The 21,245-nt window shown below is 41.5% G+C and overlaps 1 protein-coding gene across 7 annotated transcripts in view; it reads left to right on the top strand.

Moving 5' to 3' along the window:
- Positions 1–21,245, top strand: part of LOC120532975 (UDP-glucuronosyltransferase 2A1-like) — a 133,647-nt gene that overhangs the window by 89,944 nt on the left and 22,458 nt on the right. Inside the window, exons 3-4 of one of the 7 annotated variants that reach the window (XM_039759535.1) lie at positions 591–602; positions 9,874–10,242. The exons of 4 other annotated variants lie outside the window; for them this stretch is intronic. In XM_039759535.1, the coding sequence (XP_039615469.1) occupies positions 591–602; positions 9,874–10,242 (381 nt within the window). Of the gene's footprint in view, positions 1–590; positions 603–9,309; positions 10,243–12,238; positions 12,246–21,245 lie in introns of those variants that run through there. 2 more of the 7 variants (XM_039759533.1, XM_039759528.1) reach the window with 2 other exon arrangements.

The following is a 21,245-nucleotide window of genomic DNA, read 5'->3' as shown; positions in this document are numbered from 1 at the left end:
GATCCAATTTAAGTAAGTGTACATGCCCACTGGTTGGCCCTAATTGGTTTGGGCTTTGTTACTTATTCTGCTAAGATAGCTTCTGGTGTCCTGCCTCCTTGCAATGGACCATGTTGGTTTGGAAAAGATGCGTTTTATTTTTTGTTGGTGCTTTAACCATATATATATATATATATATATATATATATATATATTGTCAGGGATGCCAGGGGCCATGACCCGGCCGGGACGACATAAAGGACCGGATGTGGGTCTGCATCCACCCTGGATCACGTGGGGTCGCCTTCCTGGTTGCTCTGGGGGCCACGGGTACAGGGCATGGAAGCCCTACCCTGTAGGGGCCCGTGGTCACCGCCAGGAGGCGCCCCAATGCCTTGGGGACCTGTTACCCCAGCGCTTCCGCCACACCAGGAAGTGCTGGGGGGAAGAATTAGGACGGCGCCCGGAGAGGCATGCTGGGAACACCTGGAGCTTATCCGGGGACTGTTTAAAAGGGGCCGTCTCCATTCATTCGGGGCTAGAGTCGGGTGGAAGAAGGACAAGGCAGAAGAGAGTGGAGGCGGCCAGAAGAAAGGCATTTGAGTGGCCAGGACTGTGTTGGGGTTTGTGCACTTATGGACTGTGGGTCTTAGTGACCATATTATTTGTAAATATATTTGTAAATAAACGTGTGGTGGTGATTTACAACATGTCCGCCTGTCTGTGTCCGGGTCAGCAACAGCAAGGCTGCCGGCAGGCACATCGCCACCGCAGAAGGGGAGGCAAGATGGCCGCGGACCAGAAGTCCCTCCCCCTGATAGGCACGCGATTGGACGGTGTGTCTCGTGTGCCCGCCGATGACTGTAGAGAGGCGGGACCAAGGAATGTCCATCACGGGCAGAGGGGAAGACCCAATTGGGCTGGAGGAGAAGACCCACAGGAAGTGGCCGGCGTCGGAGGCTGACAGACAGGTAGGCTCCGCGTCGGTTAACTTCCTGTCTTTGCCGGCTGCTCTGGCGGAGCTGGAGGCGTCCCTTGAGCCCGCGGAGCAGTGTTTGTTACAGATGCTACGTGCCCTCCGGGCTGAGGTGCTGGAACTGGAGAGAAAGGCGCTCGCAGCGCTGAGGATGTTTCGATCGACAACGGGACGGCGCGACGCTGGAATCTCCAGCCGGAGAGATACGGCGGAGACGGTAAGTACAGCCGACTCCATACAGCATACGGGAGGGTCTGCCAAAAATGGCTGTGATGTCAACGATCAGTTTCGAGTAAGCATACCCTCCGACAGGAGGTGCGGCGGCGCGGGCTGTATGCGCGGCGAGGGGGGAGTCCGTGAGGACGCTGAAGGGACACGGGCTGCTTAGTGCGGGGGCAGAGGGAATCCCTGAGGCCGGCGGAGAGAGCGCAGGCGGTGCCGGCGTTTCCATCGTTGAGAGGGACACGGAAGCCGCGGAGAGGGTGCCGAACAGGCAAGTGCCGGGGTGCCGATTGGAGGGGGGAACACTGCCCGTGTGTGGCACGGGAAGGGTGCTTTGGCAGCGTTCTGCCCCTGTCTTCTCTTTTGTAGGGACGGACCCCGGGCGAGCTGTAGGACCCCCTTCGTTGGGGACCTGCCCTCTGATGTCGGACCGTCTGCGGAAGGATCTCTCTGCTGGTGCGCGAATGCCACCACGGCTGGAGGAGGCTGCAGGGGAGCAAGTGGCTCCGACCAAAGGGGCGCGGAGGCCTCGGAGGGGGTGCCGAACGAGGAGGCCCCAGGGTGCCGGTAAGAGGGGGGAGCAGGGGAGCACCAAGTGGTGGTGCTCAGGTCGTGTCTCCGCCCCTGTCCCTGCTTGGAGTGTGGGGCCGGACCCCGGCTATCCTAGAGTTGGACCCGCTTCGGGGCTGCGTTGCACTCGCGGGACGGGCCGCTCTTTCCCCCCGAGTGGTCTTCGCTGGCTGTGGGGCAGTGTCAGGGATGCCAGGGGCCATGACCCGGCCGGGACGACATGAAGGACCAGATGTGGGTCTGCATCCACCCTGGATCACGTGGGGGTCGCCTTCCTGGTTGCCCTGGGGTTCACGGGTACAGGGCATGGAAGCCCTACCCTGTAGGGGCACGTGGTCACCGCCAGGAGGCGCCCCAATGCCTTGGGGACCTGTTACCCCAGCACTTCCTGGTGTGGCGGAAGCGCTGGGGGGAAGAATTAGGACGTCGCCCAGAGAGCTGCCGGGAGGACAGCCGGCACTTCCGCCATGCTGGGGCGTGGCCAGAGGAGGCATGCTGGGAACACCTGGAGCTCATCCGGGGACTGTTTAAAAGGGGCCGTCTCACACACACAAATATATATATTGTATACACACATATATATATATATATACAGTATATAAATATATATATATATATACATATATATACACTGTAAGATATGGCCGGCTATGTACCCCGGCCAATACCCCCAAGCCGCCAGGTGGAGCCCTCCTTGCAGCATAGAGGTCCCCAGAAGACCAGCAGGGCATTATGGACCATGTAGTTTTTATGCACCGCCCTGCTGGATGCCATGGGGCCACGAGGGAGCTGCAGGGAGGACCAAGAGTTCGAGAGTGCCTATGACCCGGAAGTTCGTCATAGGAAGAGCGACGGGCTTCCGGGGTGAGAAAAAACATTATTTAACCTGACCCGGAAGGGAAAAGGACTTGTGGACTATTGGGCAGAAATACTTCCGGGTCAGGAGGTATAAAAGGACTATGGGAACTCCCAGACAACGAGCTGAGTTGGGAGGCAGGGTGGCTAAGCGTCTGGGAGAGTGGAGGATTATTGTTGTTGCTATTATTATTATTGGAGTATTTGGGAGTGGAGGGTGCTTTGTGCACATTATTGATAGAATAAACATCATTATTGGACTTTTACCTAGTGTCTGACGTGGTGTCTGAGGGTGCAAGGGTGCGAGAAGCGCCTTATTCTGTTACAACACATATATATATACACATATATACACACACATACATCCACATATATATATATGCATACAGTATATACATATATATACATATATACGCATATGTATATATATATATATGTGTGTGTGTGTATATATATATATATATATATATATATATTTACACATACACACACATATATACATATATATGCATATACATATCTACATATATATATATATATACATATCTACATATATATATATTAGAGGTGGGACTTGAAAAATTAATCTAATTAGAGGCTTTGTAATTAATTAATCTTGATTAATCGCATGTAATCACACAAGAAAATTTGACCCAAAGCGCAAATGTTTTTTTTAATTTAAAAGGGTTTTAGTGGGCGACAGAATCAAATAATAGACATGGACATGAATATTGTAAACTCAAGCTCTTTTAATTTCTGAAAAAAAAAATGCATTTAAACTGCATTTCAGTTCAAAACAGAAACAAAAATATCATCCCTGGCTAAAATTGGGCAGACTTAAAAATAAAGTGGTATTCTAAGTACTTTAAGTACATGTTCAGAATGGTATTGTCTTTAAATAATAATAACAAAAATTTCAACATAAAGTGCAGTTTTTCTTCTTAAAAAATAAGGCAGAAACATAAAAGGTAATTTGACCAGCTTCACCTTTAAACTCCGAGTAACCTTAGCCATAATTATTTAGTACATTAGGCTAAAACAGTGTGATCATTGAACATTCTGTAATTAGATGTAATTAAAATTACTAACTGCACAGAAGTCCAATGAGCCCCAGTAAGAGCCACAAAGTCCGATTTCTGTAATGCATCTAAATTTGCTTGCTTTTCAGTGTGATAAAGCTGTTGAATTTTACTTGAAATAGTCTTTCGGCACGGCAGTTGGAAAGTTGGATAACCTGACGCTAACTGTAGCACATTTTCCAACCCCCTATCTTCCACCACTGTTAGTGGTCTACAGTCCAAAGCAATCCATTTTGCAAGAGAATTTGTAAGTTTGACCGATGTTGACTTACGAATTTTGGTCCTGAAGCCAGTCATTTCATCAGGTTTGGGCTGCCGACACCTTTTGTTGGTACTCGAACTTGTACTGGTAGTGCTAACATCATACACAGTTTCTGTGCTCGCTGTAGCATGTTTTGCATTTAGGTGGTACCGTAAGGTTGAAGTGCATCGGTGGTATGCAAACTCCTTTTTGCACAGTTTGCAAAAAACCACGCTTTTATCAAGGCTTCCGTCGAGTAGTCTTTTGAAATGAAATTTGCCTCCGATCAGTCCTAACAACGCGCTTTCTTCAGACTCTTCCATTTTTGTAGCTCTGATGTGTGCATCAATGTAATCGATGTACCAGGAAATTATGCATTGACAAAAGTTCCCCTTTGCTTGCAATGCAAAGTGTGATTAAATGCGTTTATTTTTTTAATGCGTTATGGAGCACATGCATTGAAGCTTCTCAGCTGTGCTTGTGCTAAGAAAAGGAAACATTTTAAAAATAACGTAACATGATTGTCAATGTAACCTTTTATAGGGTCTGTCCCTGAGACTTATCAATTGTCATCTCAAAGCAGAGCTTTACTGGAAATTGGAGGCATTTAAATTGAAATGGGAGATCAGAGGGTGTAACGGGGATGCGAGGAATACAAACTCTCTCCCCTGAGCAACTGCCAGTAAAAATAGTTGCCTCAATTAGGTTCTTTTGCAGACACGTGACCTGAAGTCTCGTGCCATTACAAAGTCTCGGTGGCTGTAAGGTTTTCAGTAATATTATTGGTGTCCCAACCCTCAAAATTAGATTATGCTCAGTAGTGCCTGGAGGATTCAGAGTGTGGAGAAGCCCTAGAGACAGTGTGTATATTAACTTGTGGATTTTTCTGTGGGTATTTGGTGGCAGCGTCACAAAGTTGTTTCTGCGAGACCGCGTTAGCTGCGGAGCTCAGCTCAGAGCGAAATGAAGTGAATGGGAGGGGAGATGCTGACGTAACTTCCCCCTCTGCCAACACAGTTTCTCGAAATTTGCATAAGCACAGTCCTTCACCAGCAATTTTAACTTAGTTCGAAAGTGATCAAAATTCTCGTTTATACCCTGCGTCCTCTCATTAAACTTGTATCCCGTGAATATTGTGCTAGTCGTGGCTTGACAAACGCCAGCGGCAGCCTGTCTATGAACTTAATTTAAGGAGCGTGTCTACAAACTTAATTTAAACTTATGGTTTACACCTTGCTTTGTTTCCGCAGTAGCTGCACTTATGAATATGCTTGTATGCGTCACTCGCTTGATATTCTTTTTCTGCCTTCTCAATTGTGTAAAGCGTCTTTTCTTCAGCGCTCTTTGGAGCTCTGCCTTGTTCTCTACGTATTGCGGTCACAGTCAGTTCACGTGATTACGTGGGAGGCGTGATGATGCGAGACACAACTCCGCCTCCCACGGCCATCGAGCTGCAGTCTATTACAGTATATGGGCGACAAAATAGGTTCCAGTTATGACCATTACGCGTAGAATTTCAAAATGAAACCTGCCCAACTTTTGTAAGTAAGCTGTAAGGAATGAGCCTGCCAAATTTCAGCCTTCTACTTGCACGGGAAGTTGGAGAATTAGTAGTGAGTGAGTCAGTGAGGGCTTTAGCTTTTATTAGTATAGATATGTGCTTGTATCTGCTTTGCACTTTAATTGCCTCTTCTTGTGCAAAATTAAGTAATCAAACTTAATGGAAGAAAACGGTAAAACTAAAATAGTAAATACAGTGGAACCTCGAGATACGAGTTTAATTCGTTCCAGCACTGCGCTTGTATAGCGAATTTCTCATATCTAGAACAAACTTCCCCATTGAAAATAATGGAAATCCAGTTAATCCGTTCCGCACCCCCAAAAATATCAACATAAAAATACATTTTTTAGCTGATGGTTCTTCTCTCTCGTGCGTGTCTCTCTCTCCTTATCTCTCTCGCTCGCGCACGTGTCTCTCTCTCTCTCTCTCCTTATCTCTCTCGCTCGCTCGCTCACCTCTCTCTCTCTCTCCTTATCTCGCTCGCTTGCGCCTCTCTCTCTCTCCTCTTGAGGGCAGTCGTCTCCTATTCTCCGTCTGCATGTCTGCAATATTTTTGAATACGCTTATACGGTGAACTGCTACAGCGAAACAATGAAATCATAAGCGCACAAACGCATAGATCCTCACGCAACGGGAGAACAAGGAACACTGAGTGAGCTGACGGACTGGCAGCGTCAGCTTGGGTGAATCCCCCGAGTCGAGGCAGATCGAGAAATGCGTCATGCATAACCACAGCCTGGCTCGTGGCTCGTTACGTGAGCCAATGCTCGTATTTAGATCCAAATTTTTTACTCGTACTTTCCTCGTATCTTGAATTTCTTCTATACAGAGCTGTTTGTATCTCAAGGTTCCACTGTAAATAGTAAAAACCTACAACAATTACTTATAAAAGTAAACCTAATACTGTGTGTTTTAAATAACAACAGAAATGCCAGCTAATTACACACAAAGCTTAATCAGAACCAAGACGATTTGATACTTGGTTGCAATTAATAACAAAAGTGAAATCTGTTAAAGACATCGAGTCTTTAGCAATGACTTTGTAACTTTCACTGAAATCTTATCATGTTAGAATTTGTACTTGTACAAAGGTTATGTGTGTTTGCCATGATAAATGCAATTCTAATAAGGCCTAGGTTATGCTGCAAGGAGGACAAAGGACATGAGCGGTCACACTGCTGTATTGTCAAGCTTTAGCCATGCAATCTGCTATGCATATGTGCTCCCTTGTGCTTCTTCAGTTGTTCATGACTGAGACAGCAATGGGTGGAAAAGTCTTGGTATGGCCCATGGAGGACAGTCACTGGATCAATATGAAGTTCATTTTGGATGAGCTGGTCCACAGAGGCCATGATATAACTCTATTGCTATATTCAGGATCCACAATCTTGAAATAGAACAGTAGTTATAACTTTGAGACTTTTTATGTGCCTGGTCCACATCAGTCTCTACCTGAATTTTTGGAGGATATGCTTAATTTATTGATTTATGAAACATCTTCACAGTCTTTACTACATTTAGCATGGAAAATTAGGAGTCTGTTTAAGAAAGGGGCACATATAATGAGAGGCATATGTGATGGAATCCTTAGAAATGAGGAACTGCTCAATAAGCTTCACCAAACTCAGTTTGACGTTATCCTCTCTGATCCACTGGTGACCTGCAGTGAGTTGATTGCTGACAAACTTGGAATTCCTTTCATCTATACCTTCAGATTCTCATTTGGCAATGCTATGGAGAGACTCTGTGGACAGCTACCCTCCCTATTTTCCTTTGTTCCTAGAGTTGGTCTGCAGTTCACAGACAAAATGACCTTTGTAGACCGGATGAAGAATACACTGGCTTACTTTATTAATGACTTTTTATTTTATGAATGGGTATCTTCAAACTGGGATTCATATTTCAGTGAAATTACAGGTAAATTAACCCTAATGCATGTCATATACTTTTTTTTTTTAATTTTTACAGATCCATGTTTTTGCATTTCATATAGCGGTTATATTTTAAACTGTTGGTTTTTCTCCTTGACCATTGTTTTTCAGGATACATGTTTAATGTTTAAGTTCTATTTGTCGTCAAACTGAACAATTTGAATAACCATGGGTTTGCAAAGCCAACCATGAGTCTGCTATGCTATTAGCAGTCAGCATTCATGCCTAAGACATGCTTTCTTTTTTTCTTTACCTCGTGATCAAGTTGAAGTGTTAACGCCTGCCATTAAATAACTTTGTCACTCAACCTACACATATTCCACTTGCATAAATATTGTTGGTTTAAAATATGTTACAGTGCCCATATAAAGAACTTAGTATTAGTTTTCACAATGGCAGGTATGTAGTCCTGGTCTAGACATATGGTCCCCACTGTTCCAAGATTTCAGAAAAGCATATAGCATGTTTTCTTTTGAGGACCATAGTTTTTCATTCATTGTGAACAGAACTTTAAATTACATATTCATGTAAGCTGAATGTGGAAAGGTTAATAGACTGTGGCGAGTGCCTGGGGCTACTACCCAGCCGGGATGCCCAGGAGGACCTGAGGAAGGCTTGCACTTCCTCCAGACCACAAGGGGGTGACCGCCATGGTTGCTTTGGGGACCACGGGTGGAGAGCTTTGGAAGCTCAACCCTGGAGGGGCCTGTGGGCGCCCCAATGCCTAGAGAGCCCTGGACGCACTCTGGGTGTCCCCGTTCCTCTTCCCCCCCAGCACTTCCAGGTGTGGCGGAAGTGCTGGGGGGAAGAGGAACAAGGACACCCAGAGTGCTTCCGGGCGCGCAGCCGGCACTTCCGCCACACAGAAGAGTGTCGGGAAGCACCTGGAGCTCATCCGGGTGTGGTTAAAAGGGGCTGCCTCCCTCCATTCGATAGCTGGAGTCGGTTAGAAGAAGGACGAAGTCTTGGAGGAGAGTGGAGGCGGACCAGAGAAGAGAAAGGCATTGTGAGAAGGCTTGGACTTGAGGGGTGATTGCTGGTGCAGCACTGGGTTTGTGCACTCTATTGTAAATAATAATTGTAAATAAACTTCGTGTGTGGTGCTAAAAACATCATGTTTACCTGTCTGTGTCCGGGCTGTACCCCACAAGACATAATCTAGGTCACTGTTTCACTTCTTTATTATTATTTTTAAGTGAACATACACTTTTATATTTAATGATTGTTTGCTGTTTCTAGTTGATAAAGCCATAGTTGTGATTGGCTGCAAGGCACACTTCAGGAATCTTCTAAAAATGTTCCACGTGTGTTTGCTTAGACTTAGGTTGGCTGGCAACTCGGTAGCTTTAATGTTTTAAAGAATGTCCCTAATGATGACGGCAGTATATGACCATGCAATATAATTTATGAAAATATTTCTTTTGTACTTATGAAGAGTATGAAAAAATATGATCACCTTATGGACACTTGATTGATCATTGTGCCCTTAAAGTTAAAATGATTGCAGAATAATGAATTAAGATGATTCAGACTGGGGTGTAATTTTTTAAATAGGAGCTACAATATACCTGTAACAGTTAAATTCTTTAGAAAGTATCCAAAACAGTCATTTTCATCCAGCATATTTTGTTATCTGTACAATTTTTTTTAAATGCAGTACATACTGTAATAGGATATTTAAATGTAAAATATGGTATGACTGTATCCTAACAAATACAGAACAGGTTGCATAGCTAAAGAACATACTGATGGTGATGTGTTTTTTTAATTTTTTTTAAACGCAATGCTACAGTCATGCTCAATGTAATATAAAACCACCTAAACACCTGTTAATGAATATGGGGAATAACTTGTTTTGGGATTAATAGGAGAGCTGAAATGTTTAGATCTCACATTGGTAATGATAGCTGTTAGACAAGTTGAACTTAAGAAGGCAGATCTATTGATATCTCACGCTAAAATAAGGCGTATCCGTTTTTTTTGTTTCGTGAGGTTGTTAGACATTAAAAAAGCATATTAATTGTTCAGGATCATCATGCCACAAAACATTTTAAGATAGGTTTGAGCTTTAAGGTGTTGATAGCTGGTAACACTTGAAAAAACATTAGCCATGAAACGTGCATTGAGGATTTTCTTTATTCTCTTTATTAACATATGTTTATCTAAAAGTGCATTGAGTGGAAAAGTATTGGTGTGGCCTGCAGAGTACAGTCACTGGAATAATATTAAATTTATTTTGGACGCGCTTATCAACAGAGGTCACAACGCAACAGTCTTACGGCATACAGCTTCAGGCATCATCAACGATACGCAAGGTATTTTCTTTGAAGATTTCAAAGTACCGTTTCCAAAGATTGCTTTCTCAAATCATTTTTATAAGGCATTTGAATTTATGACATATGAATTACCTAATTTGTCTGCAGTACAGGCAGCATTGAAATTACAGAACCTGTTTAAAGACTTTACAGATTTTTTAAAACAAATTTGTGATGGGGTACTCAAAAATGAAGAACTGCTTGATAAATTACGTCAATCCCAATTTGATGTCCTCCTTTCTGATCCAATGAATATCTGTGGTGAGCTCATAGCTGATAAGCTGGGGATTCCATTCATTTACACATTTAGATTCTCTTTTGGTAACACAATAGAAAGACTCTGTGGACAGATTCCTGCTCCTGCTTCTTATGTCCCTGGGATACCTACCCTGTACACAGATAAAATGAACTTTGTGGAAAGAATGAGCAACTTGTTGCTTTATTTATGCCAAGACTTTTTATTTTATGAATTCGGAATTTTAAACTGGGATCCATACTTTACTGAAGTTTCAGGTAAGAATTTTACTTAATTTGTATTTATTAAAATTTGGTTCATAGATTGTTCCAAGAATGGAATATTATGCATGCAATTTGCATTCTAGCGAAATAAGTAATACTGAGAAACTCAACAAAGTCTTTGATAATCTACCCAGCCGTCCATGCATTTTCTGAAACTGCTTAGTTCAGTTTTAAAGTTGCAAAGAACTGGAGTCTATCCCAGCAGCACTTGTCACAATACAGTATCCAAACCAGTATAGGTCACCAGTCCATTGCAGGGCATGCTCATGCACACACCACACTCACTTAGAACTAGACAATTCACAGTCATTAGTTAACTTAGCCTGACCATCTTTGAGGAAGCAAAGCTTAAGTAACACAAGATACATAAAAAGAAAGAAAAACATACTTTCCTGTAATGTACAGCATCTAAGATCATGTTAGAAGTGCATTTATGTATTGCAATTTTTTTGTTTTTTAGAGAACTTTATGGAAATGTTTACTCTATGCATTCCTAAATTATATAAAAAAAAAAGACATTAGTAACATATACAAACACTAAGGGGTTCCCCCTGCTCACTTTGCTTGCCAATCCCCCCAGCCTGCGCTATGTGCCAGCCACTTGGCATCTCTGCCACTCGCACCCTAAGGAGACGCGGTCGCTCCTCCAAAACACCCTCTTAAATGGTAATACAATGGGAAACAAATATTTTTTCTCGATCAGCTGCTGTGCCGTGTGATCTGCATCTCATGTGGTGCTTCGAACATTTAAAAGCCTGTACGGCAGCTGTCTTACTCTTTGTCATTTATTTCCAACTCCGGGCATGTTTAAATCTCTTGGCACAAACTCTCGTCTCGCGGGACGTGAGTTCTTGATATTTTTTAGTTTATAATTTAAAAACGGAATAAGAATCTGAAAATCTAACAACATCACATTAAGGTTTGATAAATTCTGAAAAGAATGATACCAAACATATATATGTAGGTTTTAAAATAAGCCCAATTTAAAGCGTGAAAAAAAGCAAGACATAAAAAGATCACATAAAATCATTGCACTTTTAGGCTTAAGATTTTATATATAGAGAGAGAGTAGATAATTCACTACTGCGGAATTTGAATATGCAGGGCATTGCCAAAGTGACAAAACTTTCCTGGACAGTAGCTAAACTAGAAAGTAAAAATGTGTACTTGTAGAGATACTAATTGTATTTAGTATTAATGTAATGCAGATAAATTAGTATGCACTGAAAACTGGACTGCAAGACCTATATTGCTTGCTGAATGTGTGGACTAGTAACTTGAGTTCACAAGTTTGCAGGGTAAAATTCTCAAAGTAGGTTCACTAAAGCCAGTGTCACATTACTGCTGCCAACTCCCTAAGATTGTGTAAGTCTGCAACTGAAAATTGCTTGAAGTGTTGTGTAATATGACAAGGACTTTGACACCTCAATCAATTATTGAATCTGATCTGGGATCAGAGCGACAATAGTATTCTGTATATGTAAAATTACTTCGCATAAATGAAAGAATAACATACAAAATGCTGTTTCTAAGCATCTTTAAATTGCTGCTACTAGCAAGAAAAATCAAATTATTCAGGCTTGGTAATATACACTGCTCAAATAAATTCAGGGAACACATAATCATCACAGTCTAATACCAAGTCAGTTCAGCTTCAGCGATATCAATCTGTCCAGTTATGAAGCATAAGCAATTGTGAATCAACTTCACCTGAATTGGTGCAAAAGAAAGTGACAACAGGTACACTGGAGAGGCAATAGCAAGACAACCCCAAAAAACAAAATATTTTGAAAGTGATGGCCACAGACAATTGCTCTCTCCTTATCCTCCCTGACTGATTCTGCTCTAGTTCTGCGTTTTGCTAGTGTCCTTATCTCTACTGGTAGCATGAGGCAGTAGTCCACCTCCTCTAGGATGGTACATCTATAAGTGGCATCACAAGAAGGTGTGTGCTGTGTCTTCCCAGCACAGCCTCAAGAGCTTGGAGGAGATACCAGGTGACGCACATTACAAAGAGAGCTGGACAGGGCTATAGAATGTCATCAGCCCAGCAACAGGACCAGAATCTGCTCCTTTGTGTGAGGAGGAAAAGGAGAAGCATGCCAGGGTCCTACAAAATGATCTCCAGCTGGCTACTGGCCTTCACGTTTCTGACCAAATTGACAGAAATAGACTCCATCAGGGTGGCATGAAGGCCCGACATCCTCTTGTGGGATCTGTCCATCACCATGCAGCTCGGTTGGCATTTGCCAGAGAATACCACAATTGTCAGCTCCACCATTGGCACCCTGTTCTCTTCACAAATGGGAGCAGGTTCACACTGAACATATGTGACAGATGTGAAAGAGTCAGGAGGTTCCATGGCGAACACTATGCAGCCTGTAACATCATCCTGCATGACCATTTTGACGGTGGGTCAGTGATGGTCGGGAGAGGTAAATCCTTGGAGGGTCGCACAGACCTCCACGTGCTAGGCAATGGGTCCCCTGACTGCTGTTAAGTACCGGTATGAAAGCCTCAGAACCACTGTCAGTGTGCAATAAGTCCTGGGTTCCTCCTGGACGATGCCCAGCCTCATGCAGCCAGAGTGTGTAGGCAGTTCCTGGATGACCATGGCACTGATGCCATTGACTGGCCCGCACATTCCCCAAAACTGAATCCAAATAAGAACCTCTGGGACATTGTATATCGGTGTATCCAACACCTCATTTTTGACTTTGATTTTCGGTTGTGGATGTGCCTGCGAATATTTAGTGGAAGCGTGTCTATGAACTTAATTTAAACTTAAGCTTTACACCGTGCTTTGCTATTGATATATCCTCAAAGGCTTGTTGCGCTTCAGAGGGTTGTTCCTCTCTTACTGCATCAATAAACAGCTCGTCTTCCTCTTTATCTGAGACATCACACACTGCATGCATGGGTTTACCTTTTCCAGTCCTGCAAACTGTAGCGAACTGGTTCAATTTACCACATTTTTTACACTTTTTCCTTTAGCTGAACATTGACTTTTTCCACTGTGTGCTTTCTTTCCGCAGTAGCCGCACTTATGAATATGCATGTATGCGTCACTCGCTTCATATTCTTTTGCTGCCGTCTCAATTGTGTAATGAGTTTTTGTTCAGTGCTCTTTGTTGTTGTCTGCGTACTGCGTTCACAGTCAGTTCACGTGAGCCGCTCGGAATACATGCATCGAAGGTTCTCAGCTGTGCTTGTGCTATCTCGTGCGATCTTGCGATGTCCACGGCTTGATTTAATGTTAGCTTAGACCCGGCACTTAAAAGTTTCTCTCACACTTTTGCTGAGTTTGTGCCAAACACTATTCTATCCCTGACCATCTCATCTTCATTTGCATAAGCACAGTCCTTCACCAGCAATTTTAACTCCGTTACAAAGTGATCAAAAGTCTCATTTATACCCTGCGTCTTCTCATTAAACTTGTATCTTGCGAATATCATATTCATCGTAGGCATGACAAACGCCAGCGGCAGCGTGTCTATGAACTTAATTTAAACTAAAGCTTTACACCTTGCTTTCCTATTGATATGTCCTCAAATGCTTGTTCAGCTTCAGAGGGTTGTTCCTCTCTTACTGCATAAATAAAGAGCTCCTTATCTGAGGTATCACACACTGCATGCACGGGTTTACCTTTCCCAGTCCTGCAAACTTTAGCGAATTGGTTCAATTTACCACATTTTTTACACTGTCTTCCATTAGCTGGACATTGACTTTTTACACTGTGGGCTTTGTTTCCGCAGTAGCAGCACTGTCTCAATTGTGTAATGAGTTTTTGTTCAGTGCTCTTTGGAACTCTTTGTTGTTGTCTGCGTACTGCGTTCACAGTCAGTTCACGTGAGCTGCTCGGAGTACATGCATCGAAGGTTCTCAGCTGTGCTTGTGCTATCTCGTGCAATCTTGCAATGTCCACGGCTTTATTTAATGTTAGCTAACACCCGGCACTTAAACGTTTCTCTCGCACTTTCGCTGAGTTTGTGCCAAACACTAGTCTATCCCTGACCATCTCATCTTCGTTTGCATAAGCAGTCCTTCACCCGTGAATATTTAGCGGCAGCGTGTCTATTGGATTGCTGCTGAAGGACGGCCTTATATGGGCAAGCACTCAATTACATGGGAGGCGTGATGATGCGGGATGCAACTCCGGCTCACACAGCGACCAAGCTGCAGGCTATGGCTGTATATATGTACGTAAGTAGGTTTCAGTTATGACCGTTACGTGTAGAATTTCGAAATGAAACCTGCTTTTGTAAGTAAGCTGTAAGGAATGAGCCTGCCAAATTTCAGCCTTCTACCTACATGGGAATTTGGAGAATTAGTGATGAGTCAGCCAGTCAGTGAGGGCTTTGCCTCTTATTAGTATAGATTAACATGTCTGTTTATTGTACTTTTGAATAAATCTGACTGCCAATGGATGATTGTTTAGATATATTGGTTTACATTAAATGCAGTGTGAGAAATCTAGGTGCTTTCTGTCAGTTGGAGGACTCCACACAATCTATATATATAATTTACTAAGGCAAGACACACATGGAAAACACGGCGGAAGGGGCGTGGATTCACTAAGCCGCCTGACAAGTGAGACACCTATAGCGCAAGCAGGAAGGAGCCACGCCCACCAACTCCAAGACCATTGGATACGACGACAACTCGCAGAGCCACGCCCACCAACTCGGACGCGACGACATAGAAAAACCGCCGCCGTTTTTTATTCGTCTGTCGTAGAGGTCACATGCAGCTCCGACCCACGTTGACTGTTCATAGAAGCATGTTTTTTTTTTTTGCGGAGGTGATTAGCCATATGCAGCGTGTAAAATGGTTTGTGAGGGGTATCCCATGGGATCCTTAAAACATTCCTTTACAACTGAGGTGGAGAAGAGCCTTGGTGAGAGAGGTAAAGAAAAACCCAAAGATCACTTTGGCTGAGCTCCAGAGATGCAGTCAGGAGATTGGAGAAAGTTGTAGAACGTCAACCATCGCTGCAGCCCTCCACCAGTCAGGGCTTTATGGCAGACACATGACAGCCTGAATGTAGTTTGCTAAAAGACACCTGAAGATTCTCTGGTCTGATGAGACCAAGATAGAACTTTTTGGCCTTAATTCTAAGCGGTATGTGTGGAGACAACCAGGCACTGCTCATCACTTGTCCAATACAGTCCCCACAGTGAAGCATGGCGGTGGCAGCATCATGCTGTGGGGTGTTTTTCAGCTGCAGGGACAGGACGACTGGTTGCAATCGAGGGAAAGATGAATGCGGCCAAGTACAGGGATATCCTGGACAAAAACCTTCTCCAGAGTGCTAAGGACCTCAGACTGGGCCGAAGGTTTACCTTCCAACAAGACAATGACCCTAAGCACACAGCTAAAATAATGAAGGAGTGGCTTCACAACTACTCTGTGACTGTTCTTGAATGGCCCAGCCAGAGCCCTGACTTAAACCCAATTGAACATCTCTGGAGAGACCTAAAAATGGCTGTCCACCAACGTTTACCATCCAACCTGACAGAACTGGAGAGGATCTGCAAGGAGGAATGGCAGAGGATCCCCAAATCCAGGTGTGAAAACCTTGTTGCATCTTTCCCAAGAAGACTCATGGCTGTATTAGCTCAAAAGGGTGCTTCTACTAAACACTGAGCAAAGGGTCTGAATACTTAGGACCATGTGATATTTCAGTTTTTCTTTTTTAATAAATCTGCAACAATTTCAAAAAATCTTTTTTTTGGTCTGTCAATATGGGGTGCTGTGTTTACATTAATGAGGAAAAAAAAATAATTTAAATGATTTTAGCAAATGGCTGTAATATAACAAAGAGTGAAAAATTGAAGGGGGTCTGAATACTTTCCATACCTGCTGTATCTGTGTGTATAAAATAATTAAAACTGTAACAACCACACACAACATTTACATTTTGTGCCTAGGCTTTATGATATTTTTTCAGACTGTAGCTTCAACATTTTAGCTGTGACAGACAATCAGTTTGTCTGAATTCTGCTCCATCTTACACAGTAAAAATTACACTAATCCTTTTAATTAGAAAAATATATATATTTTTTTTATAATACACTGTGTCTCTCCCTCTACACTTTGTATGTTTTCTTAATTGGTGACTCTAAATTAATCCCAGTGTGTGTACATGAATAAGTAACTATACCCAATGATGGACTGGCACCCTACAAATGGCTGATTTGTGTTTTCTCCATGGTGCTAATGGCCCTGCATTTCTGTATTGGTATAAAATGATTCCGAGAATGAATTAATGAATGAATGAAGGTATTGTAAAGTTACAAGGTGAAAAACATATCTGGTGCAAGCATGAGTGATTTGAATATATAGACATTTGCCATTTGGATTGGTCTGACATTCAATTACAATTCGGACCTCCTGAATACAAGTGTTTGTACACAATAAACAGAATACTCTTCTTTGGTCATTTGGTTTTAATAATCCGTGTGCATTACTTCCTCCTAGGCTCATCAAGCAACCGGTGACAGTCTACAAGGGAGATAAATGGAAAGGAGTATACTTCCTCATCCATTCCTGCAGTACTTAGATCACACATTGTAAATGTTCTTCCTAGACATAAAATTGCCATAATGAAAATAAATTGGATTAGGAAATTAAGATAAAAATTACAGCCTTCAACATTTTTGTGTCAAAGCCAAAAAATCATTGGTATCAATATGACAAAAGCAAAACTCTAAACAAACTCATAGTCCAAATCTGTCAGAAAGTTAGTTAAGAAAACAAAATAGTGGAGGTAGAATTAAAAGAATAATTACAAGTCCCAAAAGCAAAGTAAATACTGTATGCTATTCTCAATTCAAGAGTTTCAAAAAGGAATTTTTTTCAAGCCTTATTATAAAAATTAGTTATTTGACATGACTTGACAAGTAAAAAAGAATGTGAATAACTACCTCTCAGCAATACTGTGGTAAACTAAGTAGGTAAAAAATTGATGGATGGGTATTAAAACTAAGTGGGAATAAGAAAGCATTCTCGAAAGAATATCTATAGAATGGAGGCTGGTTCGTATTTTCACCTTTGTATTTAATTGCTTGTTTGTTTAAAGCATTGTAATAATTGATTACATCTTGCCTGAAGAAGGGGCCTGAGTTGCCTCGAGCTTGCATATTGTAATCTTTTTAGTTAGCCAATAAAAGGTGTCATCTTGCTTGGCTTTTCTCTACATTCATAATGGCTAACACGGTACAACACCCTAGTACTACAAACTTTGTAATAATTAACTCATTTTACAGTGGCTTCTTTTATCCTTTGCTTTAAAAAGGCACATGACAGCAAACAAAGGGTAGTTTTCCAAACAGACTAAAGAATCACCTTTTCCAGAATTGTATTTATCCAAGGCCAGTCAGTTGTATTGTACTTTTGTACTTTTGTCCTTCTACAGTACCTTGTATAAACTGTTTCTGAATTTTTTTACACAGCAGCAACTTCATGTGTTAATTTTAATTTGTTTTTCATGTTATTTTACTAAGCTATTTCAAATGAAGCCTGGACCAACAACCTGGCTGGTTATGCTTGATTTTCAAAAAACAGCTAGGTACATATAGTAACTTACTATTTTAATTAAGAATGGTCAGACAACTATTCAGACTAGAGAATGTTATCCTATTCTGTTTGTAAAGAGATTGCACATTTTCCCCAGGTCTGCTTATGATTTCTTAGGTACTCCCACCTCGCAAAGATCATGCAGGTTAGTTTAATAAGCGACTGTAAATTGGATATGAATGATTATAACAAGAAATGGACCAATGATACTGACTGCTTGTCTCTGATATTCAAAAGACACTTAAGATTTTAATTAAGAATGGCCACAGAACTGTTCAGACTAAAGACTTGACTAGTTTTCAAAGACCTAGAAGATTATTTTATTAAGTCCTATAAATGAAACGCTGTTGACATTTACAGAGCTAAATTTGAAATAAGGTGAAACGTGAATAATCTATTCACACTTGTGACACACACTGGATGATATAGTAGAGAATGTTGTCTAAGACAGAGGCTCCTTATAACACTGAGTATGTAGCGTTCACTTACCCAAAATGTTTTGATGTGCTTAACTTGTCAACTTTAAATGGCTATAATGTCCCAAATGAGATGATTTGTTTTCACACCACCTGCATACTTCATTTTTTCAAGTGTACATGGATGTTTACAACCACTGGTAATTCCTGCTAATCTCTGTGTGCTAAGGCCATGTTAAGGCGAAGTCACATTATGTGACTTCTAGTTGTTGGGCCTGTCAGACTTGCCGACTGCAGTTGCTAATCTCGCCACCAGACCATGTTAGTTTACACAATTGAAAAATCACTGGGCATATCTCACTTAGTGTCTGTGTACCGAACTTCCAGAACAGTTGTGCTCGTCCCTTTTTCTGACCGCCAGTAACATGCTGCCTGACAAAGCCAATGCTGTACAAAAGGTTAACAGGTACAGTGACACAATCATTATCTTTTTTTTTTTTCCTTTTTTATATACTGTCATGGTATGTAAAACATGAGACATCAAGCTTCTGGTCTGTCTATGAAGTCCAAAACACCCGTGTTCCCTATTTCTTGTTACTGCATTACATGCATTGTACTTCCAGAAGAGTATTCATTGATTATCAAGCCTCATGGATACAAAGCTCGCCCCTACAAACAAAGACAAAATCAAACCTGTGTGACTTTGTCAGAGGGAGTTGAGGAATAGTTATATTATGCGACTGCATCCATCTGACTCGATAAAATTATATAAATGAAGACAAAGACTGAAAATCACTGGAGAAGTTGCCTAATGTGACATGGCTTTTAGTTTAGCCTTTTGATTAATGTTAACAGTTAAATGTATGGCTATATATTTTAAATATGTGAAAGAACTAAAAATGTTATAGTTTTAAATGCTATGGAAATGCCTGACACTACCATAAATTATTAAAAACCCCATAATGTGACACAATGGTTTACACATTTGTTCATAGGCCTCAGTGTAGCTGATACTTTCCACCAATTCTTTACTATGGGGCAGCAAAATGATGCAGTTAGCACTGCTGACTCACAGCTAGTGAATTTAAATATCAACCAAGTCATCATCTATGAGGAGTTTGCACATTCTCCCCATTTTTGTGTCTCCCCCCAGGTAATATCTGTATGTTGCAAAGATATGCAGGTTATGGTTAATTAGCGACTCAAATTATCCCGGTATTATTGAGTGTGGCTGTAAGCATGTATGTGCCCTGCGATCATTAGGTACCCCATTCAGGATTGGTGCCAGCCATGTACCATAAGCTATCAAGACAAACAAGCAGAGATGGGGGACTCGAGTCACATGACTTGACTCGAGTCACAATTTTCAGGACTTGAGACTTGCTTGATTGAAGTAAGAAAATGACTTGACTTTGACTTGAGAGTAAGTGACTTGAGACTTGACTTAAAGTGGAAGACTCGACAATGACTTGAACTTTTAAATATAATTTGTTTAATATAAAATAATTTAATAAAATAATTTTGACTCAGCAGCACCATAATTGGCGCCTGCGCCCTTAACGCTGCACAATTCTTAACGTTACCAAGAAGAAGAACGCTGCACAACTCAAACCGCGCCAAACATGGCAGACAATAGTCGAACTCCTCATATAGTCACGTTTGGCTATAAGGACTTTGAACTAGACCGTACTAACAAAAAAAGATTTGCCAGATGCAGAGAATGCAACGCGAGAGTATCAGACACGACAACCACAACATCAAATTTCATCCGCACTTCAAAAACCACAAGGAAAGGTAAGGAAGTCGAATTCTTTATAGTCAATTTAATAAAACGATTACTAATTAACTAAAATAATCTTTTCTGTTTGTCATAATTTGGCCTTGGTTGCATGTTTTTTTATCAGAAATGTGATGATCATCTCATAAATAAAACGCTATAACGTTACCAGTGGCGTAGCCACATTTTGATGTTGAGTGCAACTTGAAATGAAAGGGCTTCTCGATATTACATGTAAACTATAATGTCTATATTAAATGTGCGCATTTTCAAGCGTTTGTATGGACTGACTGCGTGTGGTTAGTTGAATGGCAGCTCGTGTAACGTTATACTGCATGAAAATCTAAGATGAAAGCGTCGGTGCAATCACTTCTCCTTCAATAACTCGTTCAAAACTTTTTGGTCATACAGACAAGAATAATTTCATCGTTCGAATCGGTTACGTTAAGTGTCTATAATTTTTTTGTGTACACTCACAATAGCAACAAAATGTCGTGTGCTGTATAACAATGAAACCAGTTCAAATAGAAAACAAATATATCAGATTATATATTATGTATGAAACGTGTATATTGCGCGTCCACCGCAGAGATGACGATTAAGCTTCATGACTTCATCACTGGGCTATATTAACATACATTATATTCTGCTGAAATGAAAAAGATCCGTTCATTTTAATTAACGAGATTCATCACTAACGTTAGATTAAAAAGAGTGGATAAATCCCTTACTGTGCCTTATAATGGACAGCATAAGTATTAAAGCATCATATATAAAACATTTCCTCGATCATTAAGAAATTGTTTTTTTGAGGAAAACATTTCAGGATTTCTCTCTATATAATGGATATGTATGGCACCCCGAAGTTTGAATTTCCAAAATGCAGTTTAAATGCAGCTTCAGAAGACTCTAAACGATTCCAGCCGAGGAGTCTTATCTAGCGAAACAATCGGTTATTTTCTAAAAAAATGGACAATTTATATACTTTTTAACCTCAAACGCTGGTCTTGTGTTGTCTCTGCGCAGTCTGTGTGATTCGGGCAAATACAGTCTTAGATTGCAGCAAAAGTGCAGACCCAGTGTTTACACAGTTAACATGTATAGAAGCTCAAGTGCCCTTTACAAAAAAAGGTAAAAACAGCATTGCAGGATGTTTTTGACATTAAAGATATAAAAGAGATTGTTGTTTTTTTGACATCTATTAACTGTATTTACCCGAATCACAC

This window comes from Polypterus senegalus, chromosome 7, assembly GCF_016835505.1.
Source record: "Polypterus senegalus isolate Bchr_013 chromosome 7, ASM1683550v1, whole genome shotgun sequence".
Classification (NCBI taxonomy): Eukaryota; Metazoa; Chordata; class Cladistia; order Polypteriformes; family Polypteridae; genus Polypterus; species Polypterus senegalus.
The sequence above is the reverse complement of the archived record's forward strand: the minus strand, read 5'-3'. Positions and strand labels throughout refer to the sequence as shown.